General features: G+C 45.0%; 1 protein-coding gene across 3 annotated transcripts in view; it reads left to right on the top strand.

Moving 5' to 3' along the window:
* MDGA1 (MAM domain containing glycosylphosphatidylinositol anchor 1) overlaps positions 1-15,275 on the top strand; it is a 148,443-nt gene that overhangs the window by 48,125 nt on the left and 85,043 nt on the right. For all 3 annotated transcript variants that reach the window (XM_068185475.1, XM_068185476.1, XM_068185478.1), the window contains 4 exons: positions 2,255-2,429; positions 7,120-7,316; positions 10,137-10,269; positions 14,832-15,101. In XM_068185475.1, the coding sequence (XP_068041576.1) occupies positions 2,255-2,429; positions 7,120-7,316; positions 10,137-10,269; positions 14,832-15,101 (775 nt within the window). The remainder of the gene's footprint in view (positions 1-2,254; positions 2,430-7,119; positions 7,317-10,136; positions 10,270-14,831; positions 15,102-15,275) is intronic.

The raw sequence follows: 15,275 nt of genomic DNA, 5'->3' as shown, positions 1-15,275 counted from the left end.
GTTCATTGCTTTGTGGCCACCAGGCAGAGGCAGAGTCAGACTTGCAGCACTGGACATATCCATGCTGTGGTCAGAGACAGTCCAGTGGAGAGGTACAAAGCTGAGCTTGGCTAATGGTTGCAGTCCTTACTTGGAGTTGTGCAGAGGTTTGCACAGCCTCAGGCCCATGCAGCCACCTCACCCCTTCAGATACTCAAGCTGGGAGGTTCAGTGTTCGTGTGGAGGTGTCTGTAGAGGTACTGGCCTAAAGCATGGGTCTGCCAGCTCTAGGACAGAGCGTGGTGGGAGTGGCAGCTGGTGCACACTGCGAGGTTGGAAGTGTCAGAATACACTCAGGGGAGCCACATGTGATACGTGCCTTGGCTCTGTTCCTCAGTCCTGCCAAAGATACTTGTGGCAAGAAGCCATGCATCTTCTCACGCCAGTTAATGCCTCCATGGGCTTGCTTGTGAGGAGCCACTTGGCTACAAGGTGATGACAAAGGAAAGGATTTGAAATGGCTTTTCCATCAAAATATCCTGGAAACAATAAAAAGAAAATTACCTGAGCCAAGTCAGCAAAAACAACCAGCCTAGGCTTGTGACAGTGATGGGCAAGTGATACCTGTGTGCATCAGAAATGGGGAATTTGGTAGCAGTGGCCCTGCCTAAGGTTGTTGAATGCATGGAAAGGTCCTGGCAGGTTGTAGGGATTTGAGCCTGAGTAGCTAGAGAGAATTCTGGAGCAGAGCCTGTTCCAGACAGCATGCTAGTGGGCAACACTCTGGCTTGTCATTGCCAGACCTACACAGGGGATGCCAGAGCCCATGCCAAGCATGACCAGGGAGACTGGAACCTGCACATATAAAATGGGGCATGCATCCTATTTCTGCCCTCCCTCCTAATGGATTTATTTCTTCCCCAGCTAAGCTCTTATCCTAACCTTTGTTTAATCTTCTCTTTCCCTTTCTATCAGCCAGTCATTAAAGCATGAAAATGTGGCCAAAATACTAAAATGAGATTGTGATTGAGAAGATTAAAGAGCTGGCTGAAGTGTCCTTCAAAGTCTTGGGGCCCTCAGACAATTTCACAAGCCTACAAAGGCTGAATAAATCTATGGTCAATAGCTCCAAAAATCTGCTCAGCCTGGTGCTCTGGGATGGGATGTAGACACCCCTGCTCCTTCTAGAGCATCAGCACCAATCAGGTGATAGCAGTGAGCTTTAGGCAAAGTCTGGAAGAGTGGCCAAGGTATTTGGTCTGTTTTATCTATGGCCAATGCTGAATGAAAGTCTCTCTTCTTTCTGGTGGCTGATCTTGCTGGATCTCAGTTCCAGAGTCTAAATTGTCCCAGAGTAGGAGGCCAGCATTCACCAGCCTTTAGAAGGAAGGTTGCAGATATAGAAAACCAACAGGCTGAGAAAAGTTGTCTCTCTCATTGTGTGGAGAGCACAAAACAAGGGGGAAGCTTGTACTGCTACTGCAAGGGCTGTACCTCATTCCAGACAAAAGACAAACCCTTCAGTCTTCAGGATTGCTGTCTTCTTGCCATCATTCACCATGAAATATCATGCAGCTCTTTTGCCCCTTCAAGCCAGGATCTTGAGACATGTAACTTAAGGACAAACAAATAAAAAGGTGGCTTGAACTCTGAAGGGATTTTTTTTCTTTTTTTTTTTTTCCTATATCTTTAAAAACAGAGGAAAATCTTGTGTGCTGCGAAAGGATGACTTAAAAAAATAAAATACACAGGGGTTCCCAGTGAGAAAGGGGAAAGAGTCAGATAGCAACTGCATTTTCTCACTCATGGAAAAGCAAAAAACAGAAATAGCCTTGCTGTCCTGAAAAAGATGAATGTGTAAGTTCTGTAGTTGTGAGCTGATATCTGCGGTAGTGTCGTGGCCTACCAGCCACATGAGGTCTCAAGGCTGTACACTGAAAGTCCTGTGCTGTGCAAATGGTGGCATAAAACTGAGCAAGCTGCTGGGTTTGCAGAATCAGAGCAGGAGTGGCAAACATGCAGTGTGTGTCTGGGTGAATTGAGAGGTTATCCTGGACTCCTGGATGTGGGAATTGGCAGTGGATCAGAATCAGCGGCTGGGCTACTGAGACATACTGAGATCAGTAGCTGAGCTTTGGTAAGTCTGGCGGTGCTGTAGGATCTCTTTATGGAAGTAGCTAGGGAAGAGAGGGAAGAGCAACAAAGGGAGCTCTGCTGAATCTTGGGATCTCTGTTTTGTGTCCCTGATTTAATTTCTCTTGTTCTTCTCATGCAGGTGAGATGGACCAAAACTGCTGGCAGCGCGTCGGACAAATTCCAAGAGACGTCAGTGCTTAACGAGACCCTTCGGATTGAGAAGATCCAAAGGCTGCAGGGGGGCCGCTATTACTGTAAAGCAGAAAATGGGGTTGGGGTCCCTGCCATCAAGTCCATTCGAGTAGATGTGCAGTGTAAGTCGTTTAGCAGCAACCCAGACCTTCCCACAGTTCTACTGCATGTCTCTGCCTCACCGCAGGGCCGGCAGGGAGCTGCATTGCCCTAGGACCACGTGCATCTGATTCAGGAGCAGAGGGACTGGCGTGGTCTCCCCAGTGTCTTTTTTGCATAGGGGATTAGATCCATCCCTGCAAAATACGCCTCTGCTGTACTTGTGATTCATTCTTGCCTAGGTGTTGTGATGTCTGACAACATTGACAGGGGTCCCTAGCACTTGTCTGGGATGTAGCATTGGGCATGGCTTCTGCTTTCTTTGTCTTCATTTTCAAGCTGACAGAGCTTGAAGCAAGCAATGTTTCTTGAAGTTGGTAGTGCCCTGGATGCTGGGGGCATTTCTGAAACCAGTGTCCTGTTCCCAGCATTGCTACTTCTGTAGCATGCTGGAAACAGAACTGAAAACTCTGGAATGCAGCTGAGGAGGTTGAGCTGTGATAGAGTGAATGTGAAGGTGACTCAACATTGCCCTGGTTGGTCTTAGTGCCCATAATGTGAAGATGACTCAACATTTCTCTGGCTGTTACCCATCCTTCTTGAGTCCTGGAGATGCTGCTAGTGGTTTTCCACCTTGGGCTTCAAGTTTTGAAGGTTTCTCCTAATGTTTCTTTCTTGGACTTAGTGTTTATTCTTGGGCTGCTGTGATCAAAAGGGAGGGAAAAAAATAAACTTACACTGTAAGGCCCAAATTGGAGAAATCCAATATTTAACATCTGGGCAACTTGTTTTGCTCTCTTGGAGAAAGTTACCATTACATTGTCCTTGACTATCCACTATTCCAATTTTCTCCAGCCCAACTAACACCAAATCCCTCTCTTCACTCATATTATTTGAGGAAGCAAGAGATTGATGCAAAAATGTTGTAAAGTATGATAAAGCAGCTGAATCTGTCCCTGAACCTGTCTGAAGCTGTTCTACATTCCTTCTAGCTTTTCTCCTTCCTTCTGAGCTGAGGGGTTCTGTGGTTGTCTGTCAGTGGAACAACCTCCGAGCTTCAAAACCCCAGCACGTGCCTGGAGTCTGGGCAGACCTTTTCGCTGACAGCAACTTCTGCCTGACTGCTTCCTTTTAGTCCTGCTGTCCAGCCCAACTGTGATGTCACTCTCACAAAGTGTACCACAGACTCAGGTGTCCTTAGCTTTTGTGAGGTTCATGATCCACTGTCATACTGTATGGCTGGGAGTAGCTCCTATCTGTTCCTTCCTTGCTCTACCCTTTATTGGAGTACTGTAGTGTGGGCACTATCCTATCTAGGCTGTGGAAATGGATTGCTTCAACAAGATAGGATGAGTGTTTTTTTCATTGGCATTGCATCCCTTTGTTTAGAGAAGTTCTGGCATCCACCCTAGATCTGCTTGGCTTCTCTGCCTGTTTCTTCTCCTGTGTGTAGTGGAGATGTATGACAACTCTCCATTGCAAAGGATACTTGGTTTTCTCAAGGTTTAGTGTGACACCTTGCCAGGGCCTGTGTCTCTAGGAACAGGACTGTGCCATGAATCTCTTCATGCCCTGATGAATCTTGATGCCCTGCAGTGCAGGCTGGAGCTAGAGTGATGTAGCATCCCGTGGTCCCTCATGCAGCTCTGACCTGTAGAACTGTGGGGCTAATGGGGTGGCCAAGGGCTTTCTCATACTAACATCTACTCTGCAGATGGACTTGGTACTGCACCTCTGTTCTGCTCAATTGGTTTTTGGGAAGGAGAGACAATTTTCTGCTAGTATTTGCAGTAGGTGCAAGGGAACACATGGAAAAAGCCACAGTTTTTGTTGAATGGTCACCCAGGCAACCTTCAGCTGAATAAACAAACAAACCCCTTCTTTTCCTGCATCCCATTTTGTAGTTAGAGGTAAGTAATCACTCTCATGTGTATCTTGGTGTCCTTGACAGCTGCTAGTCTTCAGTCATACTTTTAGTGTTTGGCAGTGGGGTTGCGCAGAGAGCATCGTTGGTGCCAAGAGGATATTAAACTGGAAACATTAACCCATGTAGCATAAATTCCTCTGCCCCAACTGGGCATCAGTGAGGCTTAAAAGTATTGGTTAGATGCTGGCAGAGAGGCAGCTGCTTTTCTGAGTATTTCCATGTGGGAGAGAGGAGGTAAGGAAAAGAAAAGAATGAATGTTTACAAGCTTTTATTGTGCATGAAACATTCCATGTGATCATCTCCATGAACAGCCTTGGGCCAAATTTATCATTGGAGCAGCTCACTGACATCAGTGGCATTACTCATACATGAAGGACATATACATTGTAGGCCTTATTTTAGCTTTTCTCAGGAGGGCTAGACCTAGAGCTGACTTCTACAAAAGAGGGCTGAAGAATTCGAAGGAGGAAAGTTTTAGCAACCAAAAAGAAGGTGTTGTTTTCTGTGTGGGGAGTAGCTGGGAGCCATGAGACTGGAATGGTGAGCTGCTTCTTCAGTTAGTAAGGGAAGTGTTTTACCTGCTGAGAAACAGTCTCAGAAGGATGGTAGCTACAGAGTCACTCATGTGAAGTTTGAACAAATAAAGTAATATTAAAGATAAGGAAGGAGGAAAAGAGGAGAGGTTGTGCTTAAGATCCTGGTCCAAAAGAATTTGATGTGCTGTCATCCTATGGCCACATGAAGACAACATTGTATGGAGAGGAGACTTTTTTTTTTCCATCTACATATGTTTTTATTTAGCCATGGGTGTTTTTTGGTTGATAGAGGTTTTTTTCTGGGATAAATTTTGTGTCATGTCATTACCATTTATGGCTCTACTCTTATCTCTGAGCTATGGTCAAGCAGACAAATTTCAGGTCTCATAACAATTGCTGTCAGCTAAGCATACAGTTCATTAAAAGATGCAATCCCACAAGTTGACACTTGTGATTCAGTAGAGAGTATACATTGTTTGGATGACATGTTAGCAGAAACTCATACCTGCTTCCCTCTTTCTTTCTGGAAGTCATATCTCCAAACTTACAAATCTGTAAAGTAAAATATAATGAAAATTAGGTGGCATGGGAGGGCAGGAGGTGATGAGGATTCAGCATGTGCAGAGGATCATGATGGCAGCACAAGAGGATACTGGGTATTAGTACCTTGGTTTCCTTGCAGCTGAAGATGAGGTCATAGTGCTCCTGAAAATATAGAATTGCTTCAACTTGAGCTCAAAAGGTGTCTTATAGACATACTTAAAGACACAGGGACTGATTTCCATTTTAGAGGGCCAATTTTTGTCAAAAGGGATCTTTACATTTAACCTCAGTCTCAAAGTGGTTTTGTGAGGAGAAAGATCCACTGCCTCTGAGATGTCCCCCATGCTACCTTGATGTTCAAACTGATACCTGCTGCAGCTTCTGAGAAAATCATCCCTTTTTAGCAGGTGGGCAACTGTGGGGGTCAGTATGCTCTGTGTGGATGGAGAAAATCCTCTTCCTGCAGGGCTATTGCTTCTGTCCTTGCAAGCGTAGCCACTGATAACCATTGATTCAGTCATAGTGGCTGCATGTCTGGTGCAGGTACAATAAGGGAATTGAAAGGAGCATCTTCTGTAAAGAAAGAGAACAAAAGAATCTTGTCACACGGTAACACGAAATAACTCACAGAAGCAGGTTAGATGTAAAAGGAAAGAAAAAGAACTCAAAAATGTAAACTTTATTTTCTGACTCCACTATATATACAATAGCAAAAATGACAGTGGATTGGGAGGGTGAAACTGCCACCTCTCCAACCACACTGGTCAAACCCAATTCTCTCCACCCACAAAGAAGAATGCAAAACAATCATTATTTACATGAACATGCATGAGAAAATTCAGTTGAAATATGAAAGTATTAGAAGGCATAGGAACTTTTAGAAGAACTTTAAAACTCTCAAAAGAATAGGGTGACATAATCTGATCTGTTTAGGGAGGGGTAATGGTGTTGCAGTAACTAGAAGTTGCCAAAGGACAGTTGAGACAGACTTTTAAGAAAATTTGAATTTGTGAAGAAAATTTGAAGAAATTTTGAGGATATTTAATAGGAAGAGAGAGAAATTATGCATACCTATTACAGTGCTTTGCATCTCATATTACCACAATTCCTCACGAGATTTGCTCTGTCTAGATGACTTTCTAACTCAGCTCCTTGATCTTGTCCTGATTTTATACTTTCATTCCTTGTCTTGAAGGTTTGTCATGTCATTTGTATGAACATCTCACAGCCCTGGGCTTAGCCCCATGATTTCAGGAGAGATTTGGGAACTAGAAGATGGAGAAATCATGATGGAACAGAGCTTCCTGGGATCCTTTTGACCTCTCACTGAAGTAGAAAGTAGTGATTTTCTGTAGGGGGATTCACTGAGGAATATGAGTCAGCCCACTGCTCTGAGATACATGTGGCAGGCAGGTGGGTTTTTTTGAGGACTGCGTGGGGCTCTGCAAAACAGAGACTTTCTATTCTCTGGAGGTTTGTAGTGAGCAGGAGAATTCTGACTTCTCCTGTGTGTTCCCTTTAGATATTGGTTGTACTACTTGCCCTTAGGTCGTAAAACTGCTCTTAAATCAGTAGTTGTCATCAGCCAGATGTGTGGGACCTTCCCCTGTCCTCAGTGGTACCTGGAGCATCATCTGCTCTGCAGGCTGTACACGCAGACCAAGCTTTGCTAACAACGGCGGCGACCTTCCTTACCTCCCTTCCAGATCTAGATGAACCTATTCTCACCGTTCACCAGACCATCAGTGATGTACGTGGCAGCTTCTACCAGGAGAAGACCGTCTTCCTCCGCTGCACGGTCAACTCCAACCCCCCAGCTCGCTTCATCTGGAAACGGGGAGCTGAAACACTTTCTCACAGTCAGGACAATGGTGTGGACATCTATGAACCCCTTTACACACAGGTGAAAATAAGCAAACCTCTGCCAACTTGTGTTGAGTGTCTTGCTGATGCAGGGCACTGTAGTGGGTGGTGTTTCCTTCCCTGCATGCATTAAGATGCTGGGGAGAAGGTGCAGGCCACTGTAAGGAGTGCTGCCGCCAGGAGGGTTGGTAGACCTTCCTTCTGCATGCACATTCTCAGGGTACAAGAGGAGTAGAGCAGTAGGAGGGAGTGTGGCCTAGGAGGACATTTCCCTTTTTATCGCTGTCCCTGAGAGCAGTGACACAGCTCCCCTACTGAGGTTATGCATCTTTTGGATGGCTGAGACTAAAATCTAAAAAATCCCAAGACTGGATTTCCTCTATCTCCCATCACTAATTTTTTTTTTCTTAATTGAGTGTCTAGGCTCCATATATCAGGGAAGGGCTTCCTGTTTAGCAGTGTGAACAAATGGCAGGCATTGCTGTGGGATCCATGAGTTTTTCTAATGGCCACAAGTAATGGGGAGCCCAATGCCTGGGCATTTCTTGACTTGTCCTGGGACAAGATGTCCATGTCTTTTCTTCTTCTCCTGCTTGCCTATGTTGGATTTGCCCTGCACAACCAGGTTTCCCCTGTAAACACCACTTTCTTCACAGTAATTAGTCAGTCACTGCAATGGGAGATGGAAGGGAACTTTTTTTTTGCCAGTGCGCTCTGGGCGTGTTACCCTAAGCTGAGGATGGAGCGAGCCAAATGTCCTTTAGATGATAATCAGCCTCAGTACTTCCAGCAAGGCTGCTAGGGAGCACATGGCAGGGATGGGTGGGAAGGGGGGCGGGGCTGAAAGGGCAGCTCCCCAGGACTCCTGTTTCATCCCAAGCACCTTCCTGCATTCCCAAAGCTGGGCCCAGAGCACATTCTGGCTGAGTTTGATTTCTGAGCAATGCCCCAGGTAACCTTTAAGTTAATGTAGTCATGTTCATATTTTATTGAAACACGCCATCTCCGTAGGTCATGGAAATGGGCATCCAAATGGAAATATTCCGGGGGATGAGGAGGGAGCTGCAGGTTAGTGGCAAATTTGCAGAAACACTGTAGGTCAGCACTGCTGTTTGGCCCTGAAGACAGCTTTGTCTTTGTGCTGTGTGGCTCCCAACTAGGACATCCCTGGCCTTGGAGGAAGCCACCATGGGCTCTTCCAGTTTTCACTAGGCTCAGTGTAATTAACAAAAGACATTGCCTAATGTGAGGATGTCTTAGGACTTGGAATATTTTCTCTAGCTAAATAAAGCATCTGGCAAAAATTCACCATGTTGCAGCATTAATGTTTAAATGACCCGGCATGCTACAGCTCCTGTCAGGCAGTGCTCCTGACATGATGGGTCATTCCCATTTCCATCTCTGAAAGAGGATGTTGGGACTGCTGTGCTCAGACAGGCATGCCCTTGCAGTCCTCTCCTTAACACCTGATAAGCCTGTAAGTTTGGGTTGCTAAGAGTTGAAGTTATCAAAAACACACCTCTGCAGCACTGTTGGAAAGGGAAAATCTGGCTGGAATGTTTAACAAAGTACCCTTCACTGGAGCTTGCAGTGTTGTCTTAGAGACAAACCTCTGTCAAGTGTCAGGTTTGAATAGGCTTTTACATTAAAAACGAGATGAAGATTTCACTGTTTAAGCCTTTTAAAACTTACTTACACTGAGGGTTTATACCCATATACCTAAATTCACTAATCAATAAACAGGAGATACATATGTCCCTGTAAGTAGGTAGATGACATGCATATTGTAGATGCCATAATTTGTGTGGCATAGCAACAGTTCTCAGGGAACAGCACTCCCTTGGGTTATCAGTGACCTAGGTTTTATCATTCTAATGTACTCACTCCACATCCTTGTTCTCTGCATATTAGCATTCCTGAGCTCATTGTCCAGTCCCTTGAGGTTGTCCTCAGGAGGATTTGTCATGCTGACACCTCCTCACGTTTCCAGGCAGTTATGGAATGATTTCTCCAAAAGAGATTTAGGCAAGCTCAAGGAGAACAGCAGCAACAAGCTGTCAGCAGAAGACATACGAGTTGCAGGGTGTGCATACCACAGGATGATTCTCAGAGCTTTCTGCATTGCATAAATCAAAGTCTACAGAACACATCTGTCATTAATGTAACAACTTGATTCTGTTTCTAAAACAAGCCAGTAACTAATGGAGTGCAGGCAGTGATTTTATTTGTTACCTTAGAATGAGAAAAGGCTATCAAAGTCTCTGCAGTCAGTCTGGATCTACATCAGCATAAATGAGATTAGAATCTGGAGAAGGGGGATCAGAAAGTTTTGGAAGATCTTTGAGTATTTCTCTGAAATTTTTTTCCTCCTGTACTGCAGATTTCTAGAGCATAACTGTTGAACTTGTCATACTTAGGCCAGTATTAATGCCTCAGTCTGCTCTGATTTACTTTGGTTTGGCAGTGTTGTGTCCCCAGTGACTTCCTTTGGGTTCCTACTGACATCTTGGAGTTAGATCTCAGGGTCTGTTCTAAGATGCTTAAGGTTTGTCATGTTCTACAAGATGTTTCTGGCACCACTTGATGAGAAATCATGCCCAGACCTGTTTGGCAGTGCTTTTAGGTCATGTCAGTCACTTGCTGGGTGTTTTGTGAAACCCTGGAGGTGAAATGACCACTGCAAACATTTTGGGTCTCCTTTACATAGAGCTGTGGGGGGCTTGAAATCTGCACAGTTCCCTAAGGTTTTCGTGGGAGCTGCTGGTAATCTGTAAACTTTGGACAGGATATGGGCTTGGAATGATGATCTGTGCTTTGGACATCTGTGTCTTTTCTTGCCCCTATTTTTCCCAAATCCCAGGGTGAAACCAAAGTCCTGAAGCTGAAGAACCTTCGACCTCAGGATTATGCCAGCTACACATGCCAGGTGTCTGTCCGCAATGTCTGCAATATCCCTGACAAATCCATTACCTTCCAGCTCACAAACACCACAGGTAAGAGAGGACAGGAAGGATCCCTGCAGCCCTCTGACCCTTCACCTCCTCAACAGCCTTTACTCCTCCAAGAGGATAACACAGCACTCTGTCCAGGGCCTGCAGCACCTAGACCTCATTTACATGGCTGCTGGGATTACAGATCCTTCACATGGAAGTCTTGTGGCCAGGGCTGCTCTAGTTTCTTGTAGCACTGCATGTGACCAGGCCTGCCATGAGATCATTAAAACAGACTATGTGTAGGCATTGAGGCACTATGTAGCTTCTAATTCATACACTGTTTTATTTATTTATAATTCTAAGTGACTTCAAAAATAGATTTGATACAGTATAGAGTGCTGCAGGAGTTCTTACAAATAATTCATCCATGTGTGACTCCAGCCTGGTTTGCCAGGCTGTGCTCTAGGCACCTCCCAGGTAACAAGCTCCGCCGATGGCGGTGTTTGAGGAAAGCATACATCTCCAGTGCCTTCCCAATAAATATATTTTACACTCATATTTATCCTGGCAGTGCTTGAGGGTACCTCCAGTTGTGAGCAGATTCACTTTGGTTCCTCTTGCTTGATGTGCAATACGTGAACAATAACTGAGTGTCATGTATCAAATACTGGCAAGGACTTGATCGCAACCTGTCCATTAAAAAAACCCAAACCAAAACCACACACACAATAAAAAATCCCCACCTGCAAAGCCCCCATGTGTGTTGAATATTTGCAAATAATAAGTAAATGTCAGGAAATTGCTTCCAGCCCTGGACTATTCCATGATCAGAGAGAAAGGCATTGTAGCTGTTTGAATTATTCACCTCTCTAATGTAACACAAAGAAGATTGCATCCCTTGTGTCATCTTTGTGCAGTGGAAACAGAACTTTTTTTGATGTTTTAAACTGTTGACAGGATACTGTTGATACTGTTTAAATTATGTTTATTGATCTGAGTTGAGTTCCAGTGTGCTGAACAATAGTTGCCTCATTTTATGTAGGAAGAAGAAGACTAATGAGCTTAAGAAAGTGAATTATAGCTAATGTCAGAAAAAAAAAGTATTCTCTTTGTAGTGAAATTTCTAAACATGTCTTGAACAACTCACCCTATTAGCTGAATTTCTCTCAGTATGAGAGTGTAGCAAATGTTGAAATATTCCCTTTAAAAACCTATCTTCTGTTCATGATGAAGAAAGGTTCATCAGGAACCTTTCATCAAGAAAGGTTCATCACAGCTCTTTTTCCCTGAGTACCTTTACCTTTGAAGAGTTAGAAAATCAAATTTCTCTTTATGTTCACTCCCCCTGCCAGCCCAAGCACAGGGAAATTACTCCTCATTTCAATCCAGCCCCTGTACTACGTGAATGGGGAAAATATATTCTCAGGTTGTACTTGTGATGACAAGTCAGTGATATGGCTCAATTTACACCAGCTTCTTAAGCACATCTATCTAGGGTTTTTTTTTCTCCTGTTTTTAATTATAAATGCATATTTATACATAGTTACAGTGGAGCCTGGCACTACAAACTCAAAGGGGCCATGGAAAATGTGTTCTTAGCAAATTGTATTAAAAGTTGGCAGTGAAAATGAAGCTGGCATTGCAGTGTGAGCAGGGTTTGTGTTAAATAACATGACTATATTTAATGTGAAATATTATATGGCTTACTTGCCCTGTAGGTAGTATTGTGCATAGGTGAGGAAATACTTAAATTAAATTCTTTAATTCTCTCCTATTTTGCCTAGGTCTTTTCTGTTCTCCTTGCTCTGCTGCTTTCACTGTTTCTCTAGACCTGGCTGTGCCCAGAATCCTGAGCAGCTTCACTCAGTTTGCCTTTGCCTTTATAACTGAGAAGGGCCCAAAGGGTGCTGAAATGTTTGGAAATTTCTCTCTCTTAAATATTTATAGTCCAGGTACAACAGACCTTGAGGTGAATTGGTGGGTCAGGTCAGGCCAGGGGAATCTCCTCAGCTCATTTGCTGTTCCTCAGCTGGCTCCTCAGTGTCCTTTGGGCAGATCATAGTCTCTGGTTAGGAGATGGACTTCTCACAAGCTCTGTTTAGCAACTTGGGCCTTGCAGCAGGGAATGGATTCTTTGTCTGCAACCTTAGTGGGAAGGAGATGTCCCTGCTCCCTCTCTGTTTGGCTGCTGTTGCCTGGCTCCAGAGCAGCAGGTTGGGTCCACAGAGCCACATGACCAGCTCAGCATCAGGCTTCCATCTCCTGTTCCAGCAGGGTCAGCCTGACTGCCTGACTTTTCCCCCTTCCTCAATTTCTGCAAAATTAAGAAGCCCAGCTGGTTAATTCTCCCGCAGTTTTACTGCAGCAAATTGGACTTCAAAGGGAATTGAAAGCGATTCTTTGTTTTTAATGGTCCCCTCGCTGCTCGGCAGACTCCGCCAGCAGGTTTTCTGAGCCAAGAACAAAAGGAATTGCCAGAGGTTACAAATAAATGAGAATAATCTCCTGCATAACAATGTCTGCAGTCTGTTAACCTCTGTCTGCTGGTGGGAGTGGGAATGGGGAGTAGTAGTCCACAAAGGCTGCCACAGCCAAGGCTCCATTTTGGGGCATGTCGTGGGAGCTTGTTTCCTGTAGCTGTGGCAGGTGGCAGATTTGCAGTTTCCCTGCCTCATTCATGCATGCACACACAGCCTGCCCTCACACAGTGCTTGCACCAGCATGCCACCTTTTTAACATGTTGCCTTGACCAGAGCTGGGCAAAATGAGTGTGGGTCAGATATTTGCATATCCAACCCTAAATCTGAAAGAGCCCGAAACCTTAACCAGAGCCTGCAGGACCTCTGGTTTGTGCTCCCCAACTCTGACACTTTCTCTCTGGACATGGGCTGGTCTCAGTCTTTCTCTGTCTCTGACAGGGATGGTTGGAGATTCCCAGGCAAGATGCTGCATCTGCCAGTTTGTGCACTGTGAACCTGAGACCAGTTCAATGTCTGAGGGTAGAAACAGCTATTTGGGGTCAGCTACACTGAGTTAGTGACAGGAATGTGTCCTGCCCAACTACGGTGAGTTGAGCTATTGCATTTCTGGGTTCATACTGTCTCATTAAACCATCTGGAAATGAAATTCAAAGGCTCCAACCATTAGCCTCAAAATGGCCAGTGCAGGTAGCAGAAGAGACACCTTCTTCCTTAGGCATAGCTGGCCACCTCTGACACAAATAGCATGTGCAGTGGCCAGAGAGGACATTATATTCAGTACACCAAAGAAATATCCCAGCATGGCAGTAGTTGTGCTACTAAATTATGGCACCAGTGCTGAGGAGAGAAGAGTCCTCCTTGCCTTGTTTGTATGGGCTGTAATTCAGAGATCCAACACAAATCCAGCACAGCTCATTAACACAGTGTCCAGGGAGAGAAGAGGCAGAACTAATGATGCTGTTAAATCAGGCTTCATGAATATGAAACAATGTCTTATTTTGCATTATTATGGCTGTTACTTAAAACATACTCCCTGCTTTTTTGCTGGGGACTGCTACTTTCTGAGCTCTGTCTGGATGGAGCCAGTAGTGCTCTTAGAGGCTTTGAAAGACTTTTCAAGGGAAGGATTTTGGATCAGTTCCTGGAGGGGTCTGTAGTGAGAAGGGTACAGATATAAAATAAAACCAAAAAACAGGTAGCAGGGCATTCTAAGGAGAGGTTGTCTAGACACTTTGAATCAGTCTCAGCTAACCTGAATGTGAAGTAGAGTTGCTCTGATTGTGATAGCACCCAGGTGTACAGAAAAACATATTAAACACCTGAGGAGGTGAAGGAGATTAAGAGCAGGTTCAGAGCTGCTGTTAATGGTCTGTTAGGGTGCAGACAAGTCCTGGTCCTCCATATCAGTCTCTGAGTTGCAAGGACTATCTGCTTGGCAAAGCCTTGGCCTCTCAAAGATGTCTAGCTGGGTGTGAGAGATACAGAGGTGTATCATGGGATAGCTGAGGAAAGCTTCCCTAAAGCTTGCTTCTTGGGATGGAAACTCTGAATGAGAGGAGTGGTTTAATGCCATCTGTCCTTGAGCACAAGCAGTGGTTGGGTTCAAGCAGGCTCCTTTGAGGCTATCCTTTCTCCTTCACCTCTCCAGCAAGGCTACAAAGGTTTCCATTGCCCTTATGCCTGGCTGCAGTTGTTCAGTGGCCTGAAACTTCAGGCCTTGGGTTTTTCACTGCCAAATATTGCCTGTTTGCCACCCCTGTATGTGCAGAGTGGATTTATCAGGCTTTTCTTCTGATCTGCATCCTAAAGCCATAGAGAACCTGCACTGAGCACTGATAAAACGTCATGCTTTGTGCCCCAGTCCTAAACACTAATGGTAGAGTGTTTTCTGGGGCAGTGTGAGGTCCTGCCTGCTCTGTTTCCTGGCCATAAAAGAGCAGTGTTCTTATTCAAAGACATGATAATGATCATGCTTTAGATTCACAAACACCTCATATTTGTAATCAATTCATAGATCTTTCCAGCTGTCCCTACTCAAACCAGCTATCAAAAAGAACAAATCATAAAAAGTATGAAGCTGTGCACAGGCAAGTGGATGGGTCTTTCTCAGCCTCTGAAGTGTCCTTCCCTGTGCTTTTCCAGCCCCACCAGCTCTGAAGCTGTCTGTCAATGAGACTCTGGTGGTCAACCCTGGTGACAACATCACTATGCAGTGCTCTCTGACGGGTGGTGACCCACAGCCAGAAGTGTTTTGGTCCCACTCTCCCAGCCCAATGCCTCCCAATAGCCTTGTGAAAGGAGGCAACCTCACCATCTGGAGGATTCGTGTGGAGGACTCAGGCTACTACAACTGCACAGCCATCAACAATGTGGGGAACCCGGCAAAGAAGATTGTGAACCTGCTGGTGCGGTGTAAGTTGCCGCTTTTCTCTGAGCGTGTGTTTTAAGGGAGTGGGGGAATTGCATTTCTCCGGGCTGTTTTTGTACAGCTGAGGGCGAATGTGATATTTAATAGTAATTAATATTCTGGAGAAATGCCTGTGCTAGTTTCTCTGCTCCCAGACCAACGGCTGTGCAAGCATTGCT

This window comes from Anomalospiza imberbis, chromosome 3 (genome assembly GCF_031753505.1).
Source record: "Anomalospiza imberbis isolate Cuckoo-Finch-1a 21T00152 chromosome 3, ASM3175350v1, whole genome shotgun sequence".
In the NCBI taxonomy this organism is placed as follows: domain Eukaryota; kingdom Metazoa; phylum Chordata; class Aves; order Passeriformes; family Viduidae; genus Anomalospiza; species Anomalospiza imberbis.
The sequence above is the reverse complement of the archived record's forward strand: the minus strand, read 5'-3'. Positions and strand labels throughout refer to the sequence as shown.